At 65.4% G+C, this 25574-nt stretch overlaps 1 protein-coding gene across 22 annotated transcripts in view; it reads right to left on the bottom strand.

The window, feature by feature from the left end:
• Positions 1–1552: 1552 nt before the first annotated feature.
• The window catches only part of KCNQ2 (potassium voltage-gated channel subfamily Q member 2), a 52415-nt gene continuing 28393 nt past the window's right edge, over positions 1553–25574 (bottom strand). For 4 of the 22 annotated variants that reach the window (XM_027046499.2, XM_027046497.2, XM_053199730.1 and 1 more), the window contains 7 exons: positions 23460–23528; positions 20211–20240; positions 12774–12997; positions 12119–12227; positions 11650–11781; positions 7166–7289; positions 1553–6911 (listed from right to left, as the gene is read on the bottom strand). In XM_027046499.2, the coding sequence (XP_026902300.1) occupies positions 6219–6911; positions 7166–7289; positions 11650–11781; positions 12119–12227; positions 12774–12997; positions 20211–20240; positions 23460–23528 (1381 nt within the window). In that variant the 3' untranslated portion in view covers positions 1553–6218. Of the gene's footprint in view, positions 6912–7165; positions 7290–9831; positions 9940–11649; positions 11782–12118; positions 12228–12773; positions 12998–16149; positions 16204–20210; positions 20241–23459; positions 23529–25574 lie in introns of all 22 variants that reach the window. The other 18 variants (XM_027046486.2, XM_053199719.1, XM_027046503.2 and 15 more) reach the window with 10 other exon arrangements.

Genomic DNA, 25574 nt, shown 5'->3' with positions numbered 1-25574 from the left:
GCCACACTAGTCCAGACAGCCTCCCTCTGGACCATAGAGACAAATATGAGTCTATTCTGTTGAACCCATGGTTACTTAAGGCTTCTCTGTTAGTCACAGCCAAACCTAACCCTAACCCTAGGTGACAATTCTAGAGAAACTGAGCGAAACTTCTTGGCGCAGAGAAATGAGCCAAAGACCATCGAATGCAAGAGACAACGACCTTCTTCTCCCATGGTCACAGTGAGGCTAGGGCGGTCACAGGCAGGCTCCTGCCTTCCTCCACAGCCTCCTCTGTGCAGTGCGGGGGGCCAGTGTGTGAGGGGGTAGCGAGGGACTCCCCACCCCCCAGAGCACATGGGAGCAGGGTTATTCACCAGGACCCCCAGAGCTGCAGAGAAATCTGGGCAGAGTGGATTGTGCTGGCCCAGACACCCAAGGGCCACACAGTGCAGGTTCCAGGGCTCCCGGGACGGCTCTGGAGCCCACAGCCCTCTGGCAGCAGCAGGGACGGGAAGGGGCTTTGGCGGGCTCGGGCCCAGGAATGCCTACTGCCTTAAGCTGACGACCTGCGGTCCTGTGTTACGGCAGCAAAGGACACCGACAGAGCCCAAGGCCTTGACCCTGGAGAGTGGGAGTCCCACCGTGGAGCACAGAGGCCTCACGCCTCCCGGCCCGTTGCGAGCAGGACCAGAGGCCAGCAGCCCTGAGACGGCGTGCAAGAGGAAAGAGGCCACACACCGTGCAGGTTGAATCACTGTGTTTTACTAAGTGCACAGGTCCCTGTGGCAGTAGAACTTTCTGGAACTTTCCACATGCGTCCCTGCTGCCAGATTCCACCCCTGCGGTCCTGGGCAAAGCCATACTGGGCCCCGCTCTCAGGTACAAGTGTCAACCTGACAGTGAGTTGAGTAAGTCAGCGTGTCGGCTGGTCCGTAGAAAACTAGAGTTCATTCCCTGGGCGTCTATCCCTAGAAAACGGACAATGCACAAGTCGAGGGTCAAGTGCGCGGTGGTAACACATTCACGAGAAGAAAGGCCGGTGGCAATGGTACAGGGGCGCGTACGAGTGGTGGAAAGTACACGGCAGTACTGAAGGCATTATGAGTATTCTTTGGAGCAAGAACAAAGTGCAGACAGCCAAGGCAGCAGCGCGGACAAGGGCTGCGGGGTGGCGAACGGGGCGCCGGGCGCGGGACGGGGCGCGGAAGGGCCCGGCGGACGTGAGGCTGGTGCCGGGTCCGCCGTCCGCTCTGCGTCCATCTGCGGAGCCGGCGGGGAGGAGGAGGCGGGGTCCTGTGTCGGTGCCCGGCAGACGCCGGGGGGCATGGGGCGACCTCGGTGAATTTCCGTCAACGTGCATTAAGGCAACGACATTATGAAACCCAGCCAGAGTTGGGCGTGTGGTGTGGCGGGGGAGGGCCAGCCGTGTGGGCCGCCCCTCTCGGGGCCCCCTCCCCCAGCACCTGACCTGCCTGTCCTGAGGGTCTCCCTGGCGTCCTCTGCCAGCCAGGGACACCACGCAGGGGTCCAAGACGAGAGGTCAGCTGGCTCCTCCGGTCCCACAGGTGCCTTGGAGAGGTTGACAGAGGGTCTCCCCTTCCAGGGAGTGTCTCTTCCGTGCTGTCTCTACCCTGTTTGCTAAAGCCTCTCTCCCTCCAACGTCTCCTCCTGGCGTCTGCGGTCAGCCCCCACTCCCACAAGATGGCATATCCCGTGACCCGTGGCCCCTGCTCGTGCACGCTCTGGGGGCTATGCAGCGTCCCGGCCTCAGCAGCTGGTGTTCCCAGGTCCCCTGGAGAGAGGAGAGGTGCAAGCCCCTAATCCCACCACACCATCTCCTACGGGAAGCCCTCCCTGGTCGTGTCTCCTACTTAGTGCTCAGCAGGGGCCCAGTGGAGCCTGCCCCCGGGAGCAGCCACACAGGCTCCCCTGGGTGCTAGAAGCAGGTAGCCCATTACTTCTGGGCCCTACCCAGCCCTCCCGCCCCTCACCCAGCATTGGTACATCCAAGCAGGTGGCCTGAGGACCGGCTCCGGGGTCACAGAGGGCAGGTCTGTCCACACCACCACCGGAGGCAGTGGAAGACCATGCAAGACAGCAAGTCAATCAGGGAAGGGAGCGTCTGCCTCGGAGCCGGTGAGCATCGGGCAGGGGGAGGGGCACCAGGGGCACAGAGCCGTCCTGCTGCTCGGAACCCAGCCACCCTGCTCGGGTGCAAGATGCCCCAAGCCCCCCATGGGCTGTCAAACTGCCCCTCTGCACACCGTGTTTATTTCAAGGGCTTGTGACATCAGAGGGCGGGGACACTGTTGTCACTCTGGTCTCGCAGCATGACGTCAGAGGCAAACAAACGCCTGCACCACGGTCTGTACACTATTTACAGTTCGGGGTGAATACGAAATAGATACAAAGAGTCAGCATTTCTACAAAGGCCTCCCAGGAGCCCTCCACACCTCTGGGCTTCAGGAAGCATCTAGAAAGGTCTCAGGGCCGAGTTCCATCCACAAACAGCAGAGGCAGGGGCACCTGCTTTATGGGGTGCCCCCTGAATGTGAGGGCCAGCAGAAGAGAGTGTGCCCCCCTCCCCCCCGCTTCTCTCCCGTGTTAACGTGCTGAATCCGTGAGCCTAGTACAAGGGACAAGGTTAGTTCACGATGCTGCCCCACCTGGCTGGTTCGTGTGCTCGGGGACCAGGGGCAGCCACAGGGCAGTTCCCGCTCTAACCAGATGGGCTTCTACAGAGCACCCTTTGCAGTGTGGGGTCCCAGAGCGCAGGCACCTTTCCAGCCTCCAAACGAGCTTGAGGCAAGCGCCCCCGACGAGGGGAGCGCCCTCCCGTACAAGGGGCCAGGCGGGCAGGCCGAGAGAGGCCTCTGCCACCTGGCCAGGGCCCCTCCATCCTCCAGGGAGGCCCAGCGAGGCCATGGCTCATGAGTTCACGTGGGCAGGCAGGAGATGTTGGGCCAGAGGGTGCCGGTGAGGGACAGGGTGACGCCCGTGTGGCCAGGGAGGGCAGAGGGAGCCGGTCAGGGCCCCAGGGTTACAACCGGACACCCGGGCCTCCCCAGCCCAGCCCAAGTCACGTCGCGGCATCCGGCCGAACGGAGGCTCTGGACAGCCGCCGGGCCGGCTGACGTGAGGCGCGTGGGCCCCTGACGGGCCCCGGTGGCCCCTCTGCCAGAGCTGCCCAGGAGCCCGGGACCGCCGGCCACCTGCCACTCAAAGTTGTTAGCTTCTCAGGGCATAAAGCAGACAGATCCAAAGAGAGAGGTCAGACAAAGGGCCACCAAGGTCAGAAATGCAGCGTGCACGCACACTGGGCAAGCGTGTGAGAGTGCATGCATGTGGGCGTGTGCATGTGCGAGTATGTATGGGTGAGTGTGCATGTGTGAGCTTGTGTGCGAATGTGCACGCGTGCACGTGAGCGTGTATGGGTGAGCGTGTGTATGTGAACTTGTGTGTATGAGTGTGTGTGAGCATGTGTGGGTGACCGTGTGCGTGTGAAGTTTGTGTGTGTGTGTGCGCACGTGTGCACGTGTGAGCTTGTAAGTGTGTGTATGAGAGCCCATGTGTGCGCATTGTGTGCATGTGTGGGTGGGCTGCACATGTGTACGTGTGCACGAGCGTGTGTGCACATGAGTGTGTGCGTGCATGTGAGCATGTGTGTGCCAAGTTACATCCCCGTGGGTGTGCTTGTGTATGTGCGTGTGCTGCACGTACGCAAGCGTGTACATGAGCACAGGGCCACGGGCTGGTGGGGGCACATACTCTGGCCTAACAAGTGCCCTTGTCTTAGGAAACCTTTGCCACATGTGCCAAGGGTGACCGGCCGGCTCCGTACTCCCATCACGCACACGCCCAACCAAGGGCTCAAGCTCCCTGCGGAGGCCTCCAGCCTTTTCCTGCTATGCTTCTCTGAGGGTGGGACCCCGGGGCAGGGGGTGGGTGCCGTGAGGGACACGCACTGCCCAGGCCTCGGTCCAGGCGTCCCAAGAGGGGGCCTCTACGACATCATCTCCCAAAGCCGAGCCCCTAAACCATCCCCCAGAGCTGGGTGCCTCCTCCCTTCGGAGGGGCCAGAGATCTCAGGCAGGAGGTCTCTCGTCCCCCCTGCGGACGTGGAACATGCCTGAGACCCCTCCTGCTGCGGCCTGAGAGACCACTCCCCCTGTGCAGCGGCTCTGTGGACAGGGAGCACGTCTGAGGCCAGCTCCTCCCACCTGCAGGGACACACAACACAGGGAGCATGTGGGACGGGACAGCAACCTTTCTCTCGGGACAACAGGCGCCTCCACCCAGGGCGTGGAGTCCTCGATGGCCGAGACCCAACAAGGCGGGTCTGTCACTGGCGACATGCTCTAACTCTCACAGGGCCTCGAGATCCGACCCGGCCTTGCCCGGCTCAGGGGCCGCCCGCTCCTGCCCTGCCTGGCGGTCTGCAGCTGGAACCACCCTCCCCCGTGCCGGGAGGGCGAAGGGGGCTCAGCCCAGAGGGAGATGGCGATGGGAGAGGCACCTTCCCCGGGCCACTCCGCACAGGCCACACCAAGGCCCGCGGCGTCTGCACGGGCAGGGACTTTTCCCACCACCCTGAGGCCCGAGGCCGGAGAAACACAGCCCTGGAGAAGGACGGTCCTCAGCATGAGGGAGCCAGCACGGCCCCAGAAGCGCTCCTTCCCGGGCCCCGTGGCAACTTCCACACCTCCCCCTCCCGGAGGCTGGGCCCTGACAGCAACAGCGGTTTCCACCTCTGAGCCTGTGCCCTCCCCGCCCTCCACCCTCTGCTGTGGGCAAACACAGACCCAGCACAGCCACCTGCTGCCCGGCCAGCAAGAGGCGCCTATGGTGGGACCCGGGGTGTCCTGGCAAGGGGAGGGGGCAGGCACAGAGCCCATAGCAATGGCCCCTGCCGGGTCAAGAGACATTACTCCCTAAAGAGCTCTGAGCACCTGGACCTCATGCCCAGGGCACATGACCCTCAGATACTGTTTTCCAAGCCCTTCTCCGAGGACAAAGGCAGACTCTCTCGCTAACCACTTCTGGTCCGAGTCATGACAGAGCTCCCCCAGGACCTAGTGTTTGGGGGGAAGTCCCTCCATAGTGGGCTTGGCCGCGTCCAGCCCGACCACACGCAGGGGTCACTGCCGCAGAGATAGCCAGGTGCCCAGGCTGCGCTTCCAAATGCCAGATGCCTCCCACCCCACAGACTGCTGAGACTGGCTCAGAGCTGCTGTTCCTGGCGCCAAGGTGCCAACCACAGGAGACAAAGGCCCCTGCTCCCTGAGGCTCAGGCTGGAGATGGTCATCCTTGACTCCCAGGATACCAAGAAGTCACAGCCAAGGGACCAGTCAGTGCAGAGCGGGTGGGTGGGTGGACAGTCAGCCGCAGCGGGGACGAAGGAGGCACCCTACAGGACAGGGCTGCTTCAGCTCCACGGGGGGAGGGGGCCCCCAACCTCTGGGGGGCTTTGAAGGCTTTCCCCAGGGGTTATAGCATCGTCCTGCCCTGGGTCCTGTTGAGGCACCAGTGGGGGAGCAGTGAGGCAGGGCCCTCAGGGAAAAGACAGCACGTGAACCTGCTCACCATGACCTACCCGGCCCTGGGGCCTAGAAACACCAGCCCGCAACCACCCAGCATGCTCCCTGCACACGGGGCTCTATCCGGTGCTGGCCGTGGCCTGGAGCACATGGGGGTGCCCATCCCCAGGTCTCCGGTGGCTGCAAGAGCCCCCCGCAACGGCCCCGTTCCGGAAGCCTGTGGAGCAGGCCCCTCCCCACAGGAGCCGAGGCCGGGAGGCCCTGAGGTCTCACCCCCTCCTCTGCAGGCCAGCAGCTCCCTGGAGGAGAGAAGGCGTCGTCGTGCCAGCCTTGCGGGGACAGAGGGACAAGACCAAGCCACGCCCACGGGGCAACAGTGCTTCCTTCAGCCCAAGCTCCCTCCCCACGGGCCTCAAGGCCATCGATCCTGCCCCTCGCTGCCACCCTCACCGGGCCCTGCTCCTTGACCACACGCCTCTTCCCTACCGCCAGGGGTCTGTCCTCTGCCATCACCCCTGCTCACACCCCAGCCAGCGGTCTGCAGAGAGGGCACGGCCGGCCTGGCGGCCCCTTGTTAAGAAATAACTTCTGCCAGACTTCACTTCTCGAGACCAAGGCGCCCCCGCCCACGTCGCTGAGGAGCGTCCCGTCTGCAGACCTGGAAAGCCAGAGTCGGGGGGAGAGGCGGGCGGGCGGCCTCACTTCCGTGGCCCGGCCCAGCCCACGTCGCCGAAAGGGCCCTCCCCGGTGGCGGAGCGCGGCGGGGGCCCGCACGGGGTGCACAGGTCCGAGTCCGTGTCCGACTCGCCCTCCGCGATGTAGGGTCTGACTGTGGCGCAGGGCGCCGCGGCCGCGTAGCAGCTGTGGAGGCCGTCCAGGTTCTCCTTGGACTGGGAGATGCTGAAGCCGCTGAAGGAACGTTCCAGCTCCTCGTGGTCCACGGACGGGATGGAGATAGACGTGTCGCTGTCCCGCAGGGCGGCCTCGTGCCGCAGGAACTCCGTGCTGGCCCTGTTGCCCCCGCTGCAGGCGGACAGCGAGCGCTCGTGGGCGGGCGGAGGCGGGATGCGCACCAGCGAGCCGTGGTCGCCCACAGGGGAGGTGCCGTGGCCCTGGCGCGGGTGGCACTGCTGCTGCCACGAGGTGGAGGGCGGGCACTGGGCCGGGGGCGCTGAGAAGTTCTTCTGGCCCGTGGAGCTGGCGGAACGGATCAGCTTGATGATGCAGCCGTTCCTGTCCCCGTGCTCGCGGCTGTCCTCGGGGCTGTGGTAGGGCGGCGCCGGCTCGGGCTCCTTGGCCCCGAAGTACGCCTCCGTCTCCGTCGGGGGGATGCCCATGCGCTGCATGTAGATGTTCACCAGAAAGTCCAGCTTCTTCTCCATGGACAACACCTGAAACAGGGGCCGCTGGACCAGGCCTGGAGCTGCCGGGAGGCGGGCGGGCACCCTCCCCCGCGTGGGCGCAGAAGCAAACGCACGAGGGGCTCTGCCCCTGACCCCACCCGCCAGCCTGTGTGGCCTCTGGGCCGCCTTGCTGTCCACCGTGGGTCCACCCCTTGGAGCGAACCGTCCAGAGGGAAGGAAGGGCCGTGGCCTCCCCCGTTCCCCCCCCCCGCCCCCCACCTTGGGCTGGGGGACCCTCCTACCTGCTTCTCCACCTTCCCCAGCCGGCCCATCATGCTGGGGTCCTCGGGCAACTCAGCCTCGGCTGGGCCCTTGGTGCGGTCCTTGTCTGTGATCGCCGGGCCCCGCCCCACGATCTGGTCCACTCTGCCGGGAAGAGACCCCACCCCCCAGCATGAGCTCGGGTGGGTGCGCCGGGGCCCGTGGCCCTTTCCTCCCGGGCCAGGCCACGGGCCCCCAGATCCAGGCTCCGGACTGGGCCCAGAGCCGCCCGGGGCGTGGGGGGGGGGGGGTGGGGGGCAGCAGGGCACCAGGGCAGGTAGACGTGGGGCACCTGGTCTTGCCCTGCTCTCTGAGCCTGAGGGGCCTGCTCCCACCCACTGCGTTCCGGCGGGCGGCACATTAACGAGGAGTAAAGTGGAGAGGGATCGGACCGCTCACCCCCCCAGCTGCCCTGCCCCCCGTGCCCTGCCCCCTCCCCTGAGCTTTACTCCTCTAAATGTGACCTCAGTCAGCCCAACCCGGGGAGGGGGCGGGGGGGGGGGGCCTGGGGAGGGCGGAGCTCCACGTCTGCGGCAGGAACAGAAGCAGATGATGAGGGCCGCGGCTCCATGCACACCGGACAGGGAGGGACACAGACCAACACAGGAAACCGCCAACGCACAACACGGGGTGGGGGCAGACAGAGCCACTGCCAACCAGTCTGTGTGCTCGCTGGGCGTGTGCACGTGTGTGTGTGCGCGTGTGCTCGCGCGTGTGGGACGGACAGCGCGGCTGAGCTCAACTCGAAGGAGGCCACGGGTCCCGAACGGCAGCCGGAGGTGGAAGGTTTCCATCTGGGAGGAGGACGTCGGTACGATCCCTGGCCGAACGGGATGGGCCACCGACAGGCTCGGAAGGGGCCACCGCTGCGGTGTGGGCTCCTGACACTGAGCCAAGACCCACAGGTACGCGGGGGCTCACGCGGGAACAAAGGCCCGGGCTGTGTGCAAGCTGCTGGGTCAGCCCTCCGACCGGCCCGGCAAACGGCATCCCCGCCGGGCGGTCGGGAGCCTCCAGCACGAGGCACACTCCTCAGGTCTCGGAGTGCAGGAGGCCACGTGAGCTGGCCGGGGCCACGTCTCGGCCTCCTTCCTCACCCACAGGCTGCTCTGTCTGCCTCTGAATGGGGAGCAGGGCTCGGGGGGATTGTTCTCTTTCTGTTGCACGAAGCAGAAGAGGGGTTCAGGCTTGCGTCAGCCACAGTACAGCCTCATGCTCTGTCTGAACTTCATGCTTGACTCATGCACGAAGGACCAGGAAGGGCGGGGGGCAGCGGGGGGACCCTCGGGCTCCAAGCAGACGCCAGTGGAGAGGGAGGAGGGTTCCCTGGTGTTTCCAAGTGTCCACACAGTCCAGGCACAGGTGCTCAGCGCCTTCACCCCTGCCACATGACGGGCCACCTGCCTGGCCGGTCCCCCCTGGGAGCCTGGAGCTGACGCTGCCAGGGTTTGGGGGAGGGGCCTCTAAGGGGCCTGTGCCCTCCCTCCCCCTGGCCTCGGGCTGAGGGGTCAGGCTAAACCCCCACGTGCCCATGCTGTGTCTCCGGCCCCTTCTCTGTGAGAATCTGCGTGTCCTCTGGCTGCAGCCAGTCCGGAGGCCCGGGCAGTTCCGAGGGCTACGGAACCTTCCCAGCTCACGGCTCTGGATGCCCACCCCTGCCCCCTGCACAATGCCCAGGACGGGCTGGCGTCTCAAGGCGGGAGAGGACGGGCAGAGCAGCGGACCAGCAAACACTGTCAGAGGCTGCCCTGGGTCAGGCCTCCTTCGTCAGGGACCCCTTTCTGACGAAAGAGCCAGGGTCCAGCATGCTGACCCTCAGCCTCACGGGCAGAAACCCTGGCACGCGGGGAGGACGGGTCAAACACACCAGTCCCTCCAGGGGCCAGCCTGGATCCACGTGGCAGTGTCCCTGCTGGCCTCCGGGATGCTCCTGGGCCCCTTTGCCCCTGAGCTGCCAGCAGGCCAGGGCATATCTGCCCTGGCCCTCCTCTCTGCCCTGGGGGCTCCGCTGTCCCTCAGCTGAGCAGCCCTGCCCAAGGGCCACAGGTTACGGCCACCATCTGTCCCAAGGAGGCAGAAAGGTACCGAAGTTTGAACTCGTCACTAGAACAGCTGCTTCTGTGAACTCCCCACCTAACCGTGCCCTCACCTTCCACTCCGCCCATCAGCCGGGACCGGCTTCCATACTATTCTGCCCACTGGAGATGACGCAGTGAACTGTCACGCGTCCCCTTGGCACCCAGCCGAGTGCTGGGTGCCTGGGGGGGCTTCCTTACTACTCTACCCGGGTGGCTCCAAGGCGGGAGAAGCAACAGGCGCTCCTCAGATCCGCGAGGCAGCCCAGGTGAGCCCTGCTGCAGGGAGGGCGCAGGGGGAAGGGGCAGGGGGGCTGGGGTGGGAAGGACACCGCCAGCTGGGGGGCCCCCGCCCAGGCTAGACGTCACTTGGGATGTCTGTGGAAAGGAGCCCCCCCACGGAAAGCTTCCCCGGGACCCTGACACAGCACCCCCCCCCCCCACCAGGAGCAGCCCCCCCCGCCTCCCCAATGTCCCGTCGGGATACAGGCCAGGTGCTGCCGTCATGTGGCCTGGAGCGAAGGGGGCTGGCCGTTCCACAGACACAAGGCGGGAAGGGCTGGCGTCCTGACCTAGGTGAGTACTGGGGTGACTCTCTCGGAGGGGCCGCGGGTCCTTTGCTGGGGTACTTCTTGTGCCGGGGAGTTGAAGGGGGTGGGGGGCCCACAATCATATCTATCCTGGCGAGTGAACAAGAAAAGAGACACCACCAAATGCATCGTGAAACAGCGCGGAAGGCGCTCACCTAACCTGGGAGGCGCCCGAGCGAGCCCAGAACTAGGGGGGCCCGCAACCACGCGGCTGGCCCCAGGCCTGCCCGGGCCAGCAGGTGTGTGCGCCGGAGCCACCGCAGCCGGGGCACGGCGCCGAGGGTGCCGGCGAACCACGGTGGGGCCCTGCCAGTGAGGGGCAGGTGTCCCAGCTCCTTGGGGCGGCCCATGTGCTTTGTTCTTCCGGTCAGAAGGGGGGGGGGGCGGGTAGGACAGAGGAGCCTGGTTAACAAAATCAACCTCGGTGAGAGAGACATGGGAACAGGCCCAGCGGCCGAGCCACTGCAGTACTCTGTCTCACACACCCCTGTGCACGTGCACGTCCACACTCTGCACGCCTCAGCTTGCACGCACGCTGCACAGGCACACGTTTGCTTGCATGTGCATAACTGCACACGCACACACTCGCACCTCACATATGCCCACGTACACGGCACAAGTCTAGCTGCCGCCCGGGGGCGGTGGGGGACGGTGAGCAGCTGACCGTGCAGCCTCAGCCGTGTTGAGGACAGGGTCACCCCCTGCTACCCGCCCGACGGGAGCAGCTTAAGGCCCAGAGAGACCCTTCCCTGGCGTCCAGGTGCGGGAGGGGCACACTGATCACCCCAGGACAAGGACTTCACTACCGCCAGGGCCTGGGGAGCTGGCTGAGCCCTACGACTGTCCCCTGACCGTCCGGACCCTGCTGCAGCCAGGACCCAGGTGGCCGGGGCAGACCAGTGGAGTCTGAGGGACCACGGGCAGGGGCGGGGCTCTTGCTGGCGGAAGCGTGTGACTCACTTCCGGAGAGACCACGGCAACAGCCACGTGGGCTCCTTACACCACACACACGTGTGTGCATGTGTCCGCGCCTGTGCTCGGGTGTGCGCCCGGGTCCGTGGACACGCGTGTACGTGCCCTGCTGATGCCAACCCCTCACACGTGTCCTGGAACGCAGGGGGCCGCCCGTGAGGGACGGGGGTGGACAAGCCCCTGTCCTGGAATAAGCAGCAGCTCCCGGCGGGGCTCACAAAACCCCACGGCTCCCTCTCTCGAGACAACTACCCTCACCCCCAACACACACGCACACCGGTGTGCACAGGTGCACACGTACATGCGTGGACCCACAGCACACACAGAGGCACATGCACACGCCACACGCATGCATAACGTGTGCACACACGTGCACCTGTACCGTGGCCACAGGTGCCCGCACCCGTGCACGCGCATGTGTGCATTCACACGATACACGCACACGTGCGTGTGAATGCACACACACGTACACGCTCGCCCACCAGAGCGGGGGCAGGAGGGCGAGAAGGGAGAGACAACGGAAAGGTTACAACAGACAGACCACACGAGGGTGTGCAGAAGGCCCACGGAGGGCCGGCATGGGGCCCGAGAGGAAGGGCCCGTAGGCGGCGGCAGGCAGGGCCGACCACCGCGTCCCCACAGCCCTGTCTGCCACCCCCCCTCTGGGGGCGGCACGAGGACCCCCACGTCGCCCCCCACCCCCCCGTGCTGGCCCCTGAGGGACGCCACCCTGCCGGAGCCACCCTGGCCTCCGGAGCCACCCCGGCTGTGGCCCAGAAGGACCCGGCCTCCACGCCCCAGGGCTGGGGGGGGGGGGGGGGCTCTTGCCTGGACTGCAGGTTCTTGATGCGGGACAGCATGTCCAGGTGGCCGGCCGAGTACTGCTCGATCACGTCCATCACGTCGTATGGCCGCAAGCTCTCTTTGAACTTCCGCTTGGACACCAGGAAGCGCATCACGCTGGGGTGGGGGCAGCCGTGAGCCCCGCGCACCCCCAGCACCTCCAAGAACAGGCACCGGCCGACGCCATGATCATCCGGGCCGGTCTCCCACCCTCTGTGTACACGGGCCACTCCCGGGCCCCGGGGTGCAGATGACCCTTGTCCCCCACCCTCCCCCCCCTCCGGGAGCCGCCTCCCGGTAGCCTCTGTGCTCTGCACCCGGGTCGGGTAGGTGACAGCCGTGGCATGAGGGGCCACGGGAGCCACGAGGCACAGGTGTCTCACCAGAGCACACGCCCCCATGCCAGCCCCCAGAGGGCCCACATCCCAGGGAGAGCGGAAGCTGAGTCCCTCACCACACGGCCCGGATGCTGACTTTGAGGCCTGGGGTCAGATCTTCGGTCACAAACTCGCAGTTACAGCTCTTGTTGTCCTCCGCGGCGTCCTCCCCGGGGAGGCTCGCTTCTGGGGGGGGGGGGGGTGAGACGCGGCCCGTGAGGGGCGGAGCTGCACCGAGGACAGAGGGGCCGCCCCCCTCCCCCGAGCAGTGCCCTGATTCCCCGGGAAGCCACCTTCCAGCCCACGTGCTCCCCTCAGCCGAGTGGCTCACAGGACGGCTTCAAAGTGGACAGAAACCATGGAAGATCGTCCAGCCACGGACAGGCATGAAGCCGATTTGTGGCCCCGCACGGGCGTGCGAGCACGCGGCACGTGACTCGCTTGTGTGAAAAGTGCAGAGGAGGCCAAGGCACACGGGCAGCAGCAGCCTGGCAGTGGCCGGGGCTGGAGGGGCCCTAACAGGTGCAGGTCTGCTCCGAGCCAATGAATGTGCTGGAATGAAAGCTGAGTGTACTGCCACCAAAGTGCTCACTGTTGTGTCGCTGACCTGACGTTACGGGAGTTGCACCTCAGAAAAAAGGGTCGAGGAGAGGCGCTGATCAAAGGGGCTCCGGGGCCCTGGGTGGTGCTCGGGGGACAGCGAGAGTGCAGGCAGACGGCGGCCTGACCCACCTTCTGAGTTCTGTCGGGACGCGGCGCCCTTGATCCGGAAGGCCTGGCGTGCCCGGCTGCGGTCCCCGAAGCTCCAGCTCTTCGGCACCTTGCTGGGACTGTCCTCCAGACTCTGGTCAGCACTGGGTGACCGGCGGACGGTCTGGGCCTGCGGGGACCCCTTCCCCTTGGCGGCCACGCCTCGGGGACTGGAGAAGACACGGTCTTTCAAACTGACCTTCTGACTGCTCCCACGAGGACCGACAGGGGCGGACACACAGAAAGACAGCGAGAGAAGTCACTGTGCAAAGGACACTCACGCCCCAACGTCCGCTCACAGCCCACGCCGACGCGCGCACACGGGCGCCCCTAGGGCCCCTCAGTGCTCGGCATGGCCGCGGGGAGGGGCAGCGGACTCTTAAATCACTTTGGGCGCTACGGAAAGGCGCTGGGCCTTCTCCACACTGTCCTGCCAGGTCTCCAACTCCACGGTGACACTCTGCGGCGCGAGGACCCCCAAGTGCCCCGTGGCGGTGGCTTTTCCCTGGCAACCTTCTCTGGTTTCCCTGCCTGCCCCTCCATACCCCGTAACTGCCCCAGGGTCTGGGGGGGTGAGGTCCACAGCTGCCAAAACCCCCTCTGCCAAACCCCAGGAGCCACCCGGAGAAAGGTTTGGAGCAGGAGCAGGAAGCACGGAAGCGTGGAGGGGGCCGGGGTGTCCTGTGAGGCTCGTCCCCGCTCCCCGGCACCAGGGCCAGCACAGGCTCCCGCCCCCACATACAGGATGCATCCGGGAACTGAACGCCCACACTTCCAGGGGATGGAAGGGACGTGCCACAGGGAGGGGCCACCGTGGCCAGCCAGGGGTCCTCGGGCCTCCCTGTGCAGTTGGGTCTGATACCCTCTGGGCAGCAGCCACGAGACAGGAGTGGGTCACTGTGGTCCGGGGGCAGGTCAGGCCCAGGGACCAGTTGGCCCCTGGCTTCCTCCCACCGGACAGTTTCCACTGTGGAAGAGCATGGCTCTTGTGAACTGTGAACCTGCTCACACCCAGCACATGCAAGGAGCCACAGAACTTTCTAGAACAGCCTCTGAGCAAAGCCCTGCGCTGCTCCCGGGGCCCGACGGGGGCCTCTGCTGTCACCGGGAAGCCACCATCACCTGCTCACCATTCAGACATCGCCAGACCCCACTGTGGCTCCCCTGGGTCAGCCACCCCCATCGGCCCCAACCAGAACCCACAGCCGAGACAGGTCCCTGAGACGGCGCAGACATGACTGGCCACGGAGAAGAGACGGCCAGTGGCCTGGTCTACCCAGCCTGGACACAGCATCCCCTCCCACCTCCCCGAGCAGCTGAGATCACCCGTCTGCTAGTGAGCAGGTCTCCCCAGGACAGGGAAAAAGGGAAGAAAGGAGCCCGTAAGAGCTAGAAGTTGAGCTGCGGTGTGGATCCCACTCGAGTGGAGCAGGCATCTGCTGGCTCAGGACACTGGCCCGAGCCCGTAACGGCTGTGCCCAGCACAAGGCCAAGAAGGCCAGATGGGCGCAAGGGATGCCGGAATCCAGGCACCGTGCGGCCCTCCGCACAGACGACCTCCTCCTTCCCAACGGAGATCCAGGGAGACCGTACGAAGCAACGGCCCGGCTGAGCCCCCGGAGCTGGGCCCCACGCAGCCGTCTCGAGGACGGAGCCACAGGAAGGCCTTGCTGTCCCAGCTCTCGGAATGTGCAGACTGGTGAGGGACGCTCTGCCGCAAGAGGCCGCCATGTGGGTGCCCAGACTGCACAGCTCAGTGTGTGCAGCACCTGGCCCCCGGCCCCCCAGACCCGCCCCACGTCCAGGTGTCCACGCAACCCCTGCTGCAGCAGGGGTCGAGGGAAGGGCTGCCTTAATAACCTCACAAGCCAAGGACAGAAGCAAACCAACGCGGGCTGGGGCTCTGGCCACCTGCTCCGGCGGAGAGACCCCTGGACGAGACCGCCGTGTGTGTGCAAGGGCGGTCTCTCCTGGCACCAGTGCTCTGGCATTCACACGGGACAAGGGGAGCAGGTTCCGGAGGGTCTGGGGGAGACAGCCAAGCCCCAGCCTTCTCCTCCCCTGCCTGCTGCCCACAGCGAAACCCTAAATACCCGGGGGAGGGGAGGGGGAGGGGGGGAGGCCCGCACTGACATCGGCCACGCTTGGGTCTGCACAGCCGGGGCCCAGCTCAGCGGGGAGGGAGCCAGCATCCGCGGGGAGGACCTCCCGCCCGCGCTCGACCACGGATGCCCAGGGAAAGTGCGAACGATGACGGGGCATCCGTGAGGCTGAGCTTGGCCTGGGCTCCTGGACTGGCCGTCTGGTCCCCCAGCAGCCTGACCACGGCCCCTTACCCGAGGGCCCAGCCTGTGGCCAGAAGCCCCCTGGACACAAGCTCTGGGCAAGCGGGTCAGCTTCTGCCGGGGCCCAATGCCTCCGGTCCCGGAGCTGCACGTGTCCCCCAAGCGCCGCCTCCGGTGGGGACTCGAGGCATGCAGAGATGCAGGTGGGCAAGCATGCCCCTGCCCCTGGTCCTGCTGCACAGCCCCTCCCCACGCCCGCCGCTCGACACCCGTGCGCCCAGGGCCAGCACCGCCACATGCACAAGATGACAGGCGAGTGCAGCTGCCCACACGCCGTGGGGCTGCGTGCTGCTCTGGCCGGGGAGGGGGGCAGGCGGGAGGGGGACGGGGCGGGGGTGGGGACCCAGAGCAAGCAGGACAGACGCTTCCACACACCCCACAGCAGACAGTGGACGGAGAGTAAAGGTGCGGACAAGGAGCCCACGGGGCAGGGGGCCGTTTCCGGTCCGCCCAAAACCAGGCCTGTAGGGGGAAGGGGGGGCCGTGGGCCTTTGGCTTTCCGGCGCGTCTGGTGTGTCAGGGCCACGGGGAGCCCGCACACACAGGACGGAGATGCCTCCCGCAGGTGAGGCGGCCGGTGAGGAGTGGCCACCCTCGGTGCATAGTAGAGGTGCTAGATGGCGAGCCCCGGAGGGAAGGCTCACCGGAGAGCGATGAGGACCCCGGAAACCACCGGCGCCCTTCCTGGCCTCAGAGCCCCTGGCCGGCCCCCCCCCCCCCCCCACCTCCTGCTTGGAGCAGGGCATCGTTTGGCTTGGGGACAAAAGCATCTGTGCCACCAGCAGCCAGCACCGTCACCGGCCATCATTTGGAATCAGAGGGGGCCCGGGGCTCCGCCGCGAGGGGCCGTGGAGGCCGAGTTGCCAATCAGAATTGGGGCCTGGGGGGCCGGGGCGGGGTGCCAGCCTCGCCCTCACTCATCTAGAACCTCTAATAAGCAGTGTTTGGAGCGGGAGAGGAGGTGGAGTACAGCCGTGCAGCAATGGTCGGTCCGTGCGACACGCCCGCGATACCTAGAGTGTCCAGGGCAGCATCCACACAGGGACTCTCTGCACGGTCTGCCTTTACTGGAAATGAGGAGAGCACAGTTAGTCCTGGGCGCGCCCAGAGGGGCCTGGGCCGGGCGAGCGGGCAGAAAGCACAGGTAAACTGAGGCACCACGCCGACCCTGATGCAGCCCTGGGCTCAGGGTCCAGCAGCCGCACTTGGGTCTGAGCAATGACAGTGAGGGGCCTGCACAGAGAGTCTTCCGCCGGCCTGGAAAAGAAAATAGTGCCCTATTTTTGGAGAAAAAAATTCCCGTTTTTTTCCTCCAAAAATACCTTTTCCTTCCAGAGTCAGAGTTTTGGGCCACGTCTTCTTAAAAATGTATTATTTTTTGCTATCTTCATGCCAACCAAAAAATAATACACGGGCGAGACTTGGCAAAAGGCTTGTTCTAGATGGACAGGATTCCGGAAAGCACACATTTTAGGGGGGGAAAGCGTGCACTCTGGCATCACAAACTGATCACCGAGGCTTTGCCGAGCCCAGCCAGCCGCCGGTCAGCAGTGGCCTCGGCACATCCAGGAGCCAGTGGCTGCCTGTCCCTGGAGGGACGCTCAGCAAAGGGGCCTTGGGGGCACCGCCCAAGTCGGTTCGTCTGGGTCTCGGTGCTGAAGCCCTGGGCTGGGCTGGGCTGGACCTGCCGGGCAGCTCAGAAAAGGCTCCCCCAGTGGTCTGCGGTCCCCAGGAACCTCCCCCGAAGGCCCCAGATCTCTCTGCACTAGATCGTGCACATTTTTAAGCAAAAGTGAAAACACACAAGAGTCTTTGATCTTCCTGAGGCCACCCTCCCTCCCCCCACCCCTGCAGCTATGGCCTGAGACAGCTGCTCTCAAACCGCGGGCACAGGAACCAGACACGCCGACCCCTCCCCTCCCCCCTGCTCACACAACCCAGCCCCAGGCAGGGCTGCCCGACGTCCACACACATAAACACTGGCGGCACCTGCCGGCGTCCCCACAGGGCGCCTCCGGTCCCCAACACTTAGCTCTCCCACCAGTGCACAGCTCAGACTGCCCAGAGCGCTCCATGCCGGCCCAGGGGCCGAGGGCCATGGGCCGAGGGCCATGGGCCCCCCAGCCCCCTCCCCTCCAGGGGGGACTTCCTCCCTGTGGGGTCCTCTCGGTGAGGGAACTGGGGTCCAGCTGTATCAGAAAGTGCCCTCACATGGGGGCAAACTTCCCTGTGACTCAGTATCCCCAGGACCCGGACCACCCCCCCCCCCCGCCCCCACCACCTAGCAGCTCTGTCCACAGAAGACCCTCAAATTTGGGGCAAATGCTCTCGCCCAAGGCACACCCTTACGTCAGCCACAGTCCCACCACAGCTAAAGACTGAGAGCCCCTTGCTGCCTCCCCCCGCCCCCCGGGGCTCCCTGGGCCTGCACATGGCCCCCAGCCCCCACCACCCGGAGGCTCTGTCCAGGGCAAGAGGGTGATGGGGGGATGGGCTTTGCCTCCAGCGCCTTAGAAGGACCTTAGCTTTGTCCAACCCCCCAAACAGCTTTGCTGCCTTCAAAACTCCCAGCATAGACGCCGGCCCCAGAAGGGCCCAACACTGCCTGGGGACACGTTCCCAGCTGCACCGAAGACATAACCACCCACCTGTCGCCCACTGCCTGCTTCCTGAGCACCTGCGTCGGAGGACTGGCTCTCGTGTGTAGTAAAACCTGAACCGGTCACACGTGGCCAGCGGCGCCCCCATGGGACAGTGCGCTGAGAGCCTGACCAGAGCCGGGGGGTACCCACGGCCTCCCTGAGCACTGCCCCACGGGCCTCGTGGCTCAAGGCCCCCCAACTCAGGGGCCCGTTCCTTCGGGGCTCAGGCCAGCGCTGGGGTTTTCCTGCCCACAGCAGCCAAGTGGAGCTCGGCCGGTCTGAGAACCACCAGCAGACAGCAAGGGTCCGGGAGGGGTGGGCAGGCACGCCCAGGGGGCCTGGGGGTTGAGTGAGTGGAAGAGGCACCCACAGACACTCACCAAGACCAGACTGAACAGACAGGCACTCGGACACAGCACGTGGCTGCCTCGACGAGGAGGGACCCACACAGACAAGGGGAAAGCAGCTGGAGGACGGGGGGGGGGGGGGGTCTCCTCCAGGCACGGGGGGTGGGGGGCAGTGAGAAGTGGGATGGGGCAAAGGGCAGATCAGACACACCCAGAGCGGCACAGCCCGAGACCCCGCGGCCTGCCCCCTCCACCCTGCCCGGGCACAGACGGCCTTGGTCTGACACCGGCCCAGCCAAGGACCCCAACACAGCTGGGGCGCATGCCCGTCGTGAGCCAGGACTGGGAGGGGGTCTCACGGCAGCTGAGTGAGGGTCCCTGTGCCCACCCATCCACCTGCCCAGGCTGGTAAGTGCCAGCGGGATCCTGGCACGCAGGTGGCAGGTGGCAGGAGGCCACTACCTCCCACTGCCATGCAGGAGGGGCTGGGGAACCACACCCCCGTTAGCACTTCACGGAACAGGGTCCCCTTGCCCGGCAGCCCCGGGACAGGCCCACCCCCTTGGGGGCCCAGGCGGCAGAAGAATTTCTGGCATCCCTACGGTGCTCTGGCTGCCGAAAAGGGGATCTGTGGCCACCCCGAGTGAGGGGACAGAAATGCTGCCCTCCGTCACCTAGCTGACAAGTGTATGTCCCAGGAGAGGCCTTCTGTCCCCAGGGCTCAGCCCGGGGTGCGCCAGGAGGAGGGCCGGGCCAGGCCAGCCCTCGGGGAAGCCACTGGGTCACGGGCAGGCAGGGACACATGGACACACAGGGAGGAGACAGAGGAGTGGTGTGCGGAAAGCAGGGAGAGGGGAGCCACGGAACGTACCGGAGAGCCCGGGGGAGGGCTCCCGTGTGTCCTCACCTTGAGTCCTGCTTTCAGGGTCAGCCACCTCCTCCCCAAAGACAGACGGACGTGAAAGGGGCCCAAGAAGGGCAGTGACAAGATTAAAGGCACTTGGGGGGGCAGGCAAGAGTGTCCAAATTGGGGGGAGGGCAGGAGAGAGAGAGAGAGAGAGACGCTGAGACGAGAGTCGTGGGGAGGAGAACGAGAGGCCGCATGAGGCCGGGGGGCCTCAGATGGACCGGGGCAGAGCTGCGGGCCCGCCTCCCCCGGGCTCAGGGTGCGGAAGGGCCGACACAGCAGCAGCGACGGGGACTGAGGACGTGGGGGGCAGCCCCCCTGGTCCCCCACACACCAGGCCGTGCTGGGCATGTGCTCTGCATCCCCCCTGATGGTGAGCACGGGGTCTGTGTGCCGGGTAAACCAGCCAGGTCCAGGGTCGGCTTTCTTAGCCGCTTTGAGGGGCTGGTCACCCTTGCTCCAGCGGCTGGTTCGGGGCAAGAGTGTGGCCAGTCTTCTGTCACCCCCTCTGGGGGAACGTGGGGGGAGGAGCGTGCCCTCCCCCGGTGCATGGAGAGGGTAGAGCTCAGCCTAACTTGAGCGGCCAGTTAAGTGGCCTGCGGTCCAGAAGGGACTAGACTCACGGCAGGGTGTTGGGGGGGGCGCACCCCAAGCTCAGCATGGTGATACACAGGCAGGCTGGGGTTTATCAGACTTGGAAGTCATGAAACAGTCGATTTTCTTCTTAGTGCAGGAAAACATCAGATTGCTATCACCCCTTCTCTGCTCCCAGCAGAGATAGCCCTCGGAGTCCCCGCACACGGTGGGGTTGGGGGCGACCCCGTCTCTAACCTGCCTGACTGCACACCGGAAGGCGGCACCTGCAGGGGCCGGACAGGCAAACACTCACAGGGCCAGGGCTCAGTTTCCACCAAAGAGGCACGAGGCAGGGAGAGGGCGTCTGGCCCTACCCTGGACTAGGGGTGCTCGCAGAGGTCTCCTGCCTCAGGGCCAGGGGCGGACGGGGGGTGCTGAGCACAGGCAAAGTGATTTAAGGGCCCACAGCGTGGCCGGCAGGGTCCAGACACACAGTTCCACACGTGGGCACAGGGCCCGCGATGACAGTGCACAGACACGGAGGGGCCAGCCCCCACGCACGGCAGCATACCCGGGGCAGCGGGGGGCAAGCGGGCACTGACCTTGGAGAGGGCTCCGGCTGAGGCTCCTTCCTTTAAACAGAAGCGACAAGACTGTTAGCAGCAGGTCGGTCAGGCGGACCCCACCCCACGCAGGGCCCAGTAGACCCGCCCCCCAGCCCCACCCAGCCCCACCTCAGGCCCACCCGCCCCGAGAACCCCTGGAGGGCCCGAGGAGGCAGGTCCTGGAGGAAAGAGGGAATTCTGGAAGTGCTCGAGGCCCCATGTGAGGGGCACACGTTTTAATGAGAACCACCAACGTTAACTAAGTGAGCGTAGATGGAAACGCCAGAGGGTTCCGGTTCCACAGCCAAGGTTCGGGACGGACAGTTGCCCCAGTTCTGACTCCCACTGTGGCTTCTTGGGGTCACTCTTCTCCGTGTTGTTTCCCAGCGGAGAGGCCACGGGGCTGTGGTCCCGGGCCTGTGCTTGGCTCGGCCCAGGGCAATTCTCCAGCGCACCCTTACTGGGGGTAGGTGACTTCCAGGGCCCACGCTCTTCGTGAACTGAATGGAAGGCTGGCGGCTTGGACTTTCCTTGGCTGAATCGTGGGGCAACCGCAGGTGACCCGAGTGGGCTCTTCGGGGCGTGTCCACAGTCTTGGCGGAACAGGTACCGTCCTGCTGTGGCTGGCGGATCCGTGCGCCAGAGGAGGCGGGAGGGGTGCCAGACCGCCCACAGTCCAGCGACGCGGGGTGCAGAGGCCTCCGTGGGACCCCTCGTGCCCGTCCCGTAGCCGCCCTGGAGCTCAGACGCCAAGAGCCGCGCGGTGAGTCTCCGGTGACGGTATCACAAAGACCCACAAATCTGGCGGCTTAAAACCACGGGAGCTTCTCTTCCAGTTTGGAGGCCAGAAGTCAGAAATCCAAGTGTCGGTCCGCAGCTCCCCGCCTGGGGCCGGGGCGTGGGGTCCCTCCTCCTCTCCCAGCCCCTGGGGGCCCCTTGCACTCCTGAGCTTGTGGCCGTGTCCCTCCAGTCTCCACCTCCCTGTCACAGGGCTTCTCTTCTGTGGCTGGTCTTTCCAGGACACGTGTCCCTGGGTCTAGGGGCACCCCAATCCAGGATGACCTTCCCTTGAGATCCTTAGCTACCTCTTCAAACCCCCCTTTCCCAAATGAGGTCCACTCACGGTTCAAGGGCATGGACATCTTCCGGGGGCCACCACTAAACCCACTACGGTCTGTGCCTTAGCACCCCAAAATTCATGTCCACCTTACACCCCAACACCCCAAAGTCTCAACCCATGACAGTATCAGCCCTACGTCCAACTCTCAACTAACGCTCAGTAGCTCAGAGAACCCATAATCGCGGGGTCTCGTTCATCTGGGCCAGGTACGAGGAAACCACATGTGATCCACACTTGGGTAAAAGTCCTCTCCAGGTGGGGACCCGTCAACTCTAGAAAACCAGTGATCTGTCCCCAAAATACAACAGGACAGACAGGCCCAGACAGGCCCACCCAAACAGGGAGAAGTTGGAAGGCATAAAGGGTCACCAGTGCCCAAGGTCTGAGACCCAGCAGGAAACCCCTCTTGGTCACAAGAGCCTCGGTGGTCTCCAGGGGCCCCGGCCCGAACCCGCCCCGCACCCGCCCGGGCCCCAGCCGTTATCCCCTCGCCCCGAAGGCCCAGCGTGTTTGTGGCTGGGGAACTCCATCAGCCTGTCTCCTGCCCGCGGGTCCCCAGACTGCCAAGCCCTCCTTCGCTCAGTCTGTCTGTCCCTGCCCGCCAGGGCACGCTGCTATAAATTCCTAACAGCCGCGTGGGCCTCCCGCACACGCCACGGGGACAGGCAGTTGTGCAGGAGGGTTCCCACACCTCTCTCCCGGGTGACCCACCTTACCGCCTCTGCCAAGAGAGCTTAGACCCGCCCGTCAACACACGGAGCTCTCCCACCAAGGCTGTCCCCGCCCACGACCCTCCTTCCAGAGCGCATCTCCTAACTTTGTGTCCCCCGCGGTCTCGACGGGGCCACGGCCCCGAGTCTTCAGGCACTGGCTTCTCTGCTCTGAGGTTGATTCAATTCCCCCTCACCGCCCCAGACAGTGTCTTCCATGAGGTTCGGCCTGTCTGCCACCGTCTGTGACAAGAGTGGCCTTCCTCCCGTAGCCAGCGATCCCCATTTCCATGCAAGACCTCACCAGCAGCGCGTACGGCACCCTCCAGCGGCCTGTGCCCTGACCAGACCGTCCCCGCCACGCTCCTCACTCCCCGGAGCTCTTACTGGAACCACCCCCACGGCCGTGTTTCCCGTCAGTCATTTCCTCCAGGGAACCCAGGACTTTCCTGTGTCTTTTTTCCATTTCTTCCAGACCGTCCTCTCCCATATCCCATCCCAGGCACTGTGGGTAGTGCCACAGGCTCCTAACGTCTGGTTACAGACCTGCACTCATCCGCCAGGCCGCACAGGAGCACACACCAGGCAGCCTACACAACACAGAGCTACTCCGTCGAGCTGGGGCGGCCGAGCTCCCCTGAGGCTCTGGGCAGGGCCTGGGGGGGGGGGTCCCTCCTGCCTCTCCCAGCTCCTGGTGGCCCCAGGCATCCTGGGCCCCTGGCCACATCCCTCCCACCTCTGCCTCCCCTCACGCAGGCACGCTGTCTTGGGATTTAGGGCCCATGCTAATCCAGAATAGTTTCATGTTGAGATCCTTCACATAGTAACACCTGCAAAGCTTTTTTCCAAAGAAGGCTGTGTTCACGGGTTCCGGGGCGCAGACACACCTTCAGGGGATGGGGGCCACCGCTCAACCCTTACGGGCAGCCCACCCCGCTGACCCCTCTTCAGAGGCGGCAAGCCGCGCAGGGCAGCCCTCTGCGCGGGGGCCCAGGCGGCCATTCCTCCACACACCCGGCTCTGTGCCCCTGCACTCGAGTCGCAGATTTGGGGGGATTACGAGAGAACCAGCGGGCACCGTAGTGTGTGCGTCCGCCCGCTGCTCCGGAGAGATGTAGGGACGGACTCTCCCCCGCCTGGGGCTGGCACGCCAGCCACGGGAGGAGCCCCTGGCCCCACACGGAGCAGCACCCTCTGTGCCCACCCCCCACACCGGCCACCCTCTGGAGATCGGAGCCTCAACCAGGTCAGCAGAAGCTTTGGAAACCACCAAGACCATCAGGGCCCGTGGCCAGCAGTGCCGGGGACCTCCTGTGGCTGCCTGCCCCTCACCGAGGACCCCCAGGAGGGCTGAGACCCACCTTCCCCCCCCCCCCCACCGCCCCCTGAGCTCCAGCCCAGGCGCCCTCTGCTGACCTGAAGGTGAGCCCAGATTTACTCTTGAGGTTCCGAAGCAGCTCCAGCTGGTTGAGCGGCGGGATCAGTCTGTGGTGAGAAGAGGCACAGTGAGCTTCTGGCCGCCTAGGCCTGGGGGACCCTCACCCCTGCTCTCACCAGCGTCCACTGCACACACAGGCACCTACGGTGTTAATGCTGGGGGCGTGGGTGTGGCCTGTCCCAGGCAGAGGGAGGGGACGGCTCCCCGGCAGTGGTGGCCCTGGGGGGCCACCCACACTCTCTGGGCTACACCTCTCCTGGGGTCTGTGGCACTGGAGGCGGGCAGTGAGCAACATGCACGGCAGGGGGGCAGGAACAGCACCCGGGCCGTCCATGGAGAGTGTGGGGAGGGTCTAGAAGGGCACCAGAGGACAGGTTGGGGGGCCATGTACTGTCTCCTCTCCCTTCCCAATCCCTGAACACCCCCGAGGGGCAGTACCGTTGCAAACAGCATCCCAACATACTCGTGGTCCCAGATCCCTCCCTGCAAAGCCAGGGCAGGGACCGAGGTCACAGAAAAGGGCTTTGCTGGGCAGAGAGAAGCCCGCTGCAGATGGGCGGCCTGGACAGCTGGAAGAAAAGGCTCTGCTCCAAGCCCCCTCTTCCCAGACCAGGCCACGCCCACCCAGGACAGCCTGCTGCCCAGCCCCCGCCCGCAGGTGGGCGTTCGCCCATGTGGCCACTGGGCAGCTCCAGGCAGGACTTCCACAGGAGCCAAGGGGACAGTCAAGTCTCCGCCTTGACACCAAGGCAGAGATCTGTAAATCCTGCCAGGTTCCTGGGGGACCTCGGGCCTCCCCAACCCCAGCCGCAGGACCAGAGGGGTTAACGGGGGGGGGGGGGGGGGAAGACCCCAGTCCCCTCCCAACTCCTGGGGCAAGTTCTGTCCCTCCTCACCCACCCTCCCCTGACTCGGGAGCTCACCACTTTCTGCCCTCACACATTTCTCATCTCAGCATAAGGAGGAAACGCCCCTGCTCCTTCCTGACCCAGCCCCCATCCTGCACTGTGACCGCCTCCCCACCCAGCTCTGTGACCCCTGCTCGTCCTCAAGTGGAGTCCCAACCACTCCTTTAAAACCATGCTCAAAGACCCCCACCCAGCCTCAGCCCCCATCCCTATTGTCCTGTCCTCAGCCCCTGTCCTTCCTGACCCTGGGGACCACTGCCCCGTCCAGACCCCCCTTGGCCCTGGTCAAGGATCAGCGTCGGAGCCTTTACTTGGTGTGGAGGGCACGGCCACTTCCGGCTCAGCCCTCACCCGCTATCAGGTGTGATCCGCTCCACCCCCCCACCCCCCACCGCCCGCCTTCACGTGACGTCACTCAATGGCTCCCCCGTGCCTCCACAGTAGGCTTGCTGGCTGCCCTGAGTCCTCTGTGCTGACGGCCAGGCCTCTCCACACCCCTCCTTGTCCGGCCACACTTCCCTGAGGGCGGCCTGCCCTTGGTCTGAGGTCACAGCCTCAGAGCTGGCTGCGAAGGGGAGACCAGTGAGCTCGCTCCCCCTCCCCCCTCCCCTCCCCTCCCCTCCCCGCAGGGCTGTCCCAGTCCCAGTGGGTCAGGACGAAGCAGGAGGTATGTGGGCAGTCAGGCTGGCTCACGGCATGGGCACAGCAGAGGCCCCAGGACTGGACATGGGGACAGAACTGGCCTCCCCACTGCCCCTCAGGCACCCACCCCTGGGCCTGGAGCAGAGACCCTGGACAGCACCCCCCACTCGGCCCCCACACACGCAGGTCCAAGTTCAGGGACACACAGATACGCAGATAGGACGTCATGCCTTGGACACAGAAGCAGGGGACAGAACACAGAGGGGCAGGGTCATGGGCAGGGACGTGCACGCAGCACACAGCCCCGATGACGCTGAGGGCGGTTGTGGAGGACGCGGGAGTAGGGACATGAGGGGATGCCCCACAGGAGAGAGTGGCGGCTGGCCGGGGGTCAGCCAGCTCCAAGAGGACACCTCCAACCACCCAGGCCGGGGAGAGGCTGCTCCAGACGGGGGCCAGGGACCGGCTGGACAAGACGGACAAGGGAGGAGAGAGGCCTGTAGCAGGGAACCCCCAACTGCCCGGGCAGCGACGGGTCAGTAC

This window comes from Acinonyx jubatus, chromosome A3, assembly GCF_027475565.1.
Source record: "Acinonyx jubatus isolate Ajub_Pintada_27869175 chromosome A3, VMU_Ajub_asm_v1.0, whole genome shotgun sequence".
In the NCBI taxonomy this organism is placed as follows: domain Eukaryota; kingdom Metazoa; phylum Chordata; class Mammalia; order Carnivora; family Felidae; genus Acinonyx; species Acinonyx jubatus.
The sequence above is the reverse complement of the archived record's forward strand: the minus strand, read 5'-3'. Positions and strand labels throughout refer to the sequence as shown.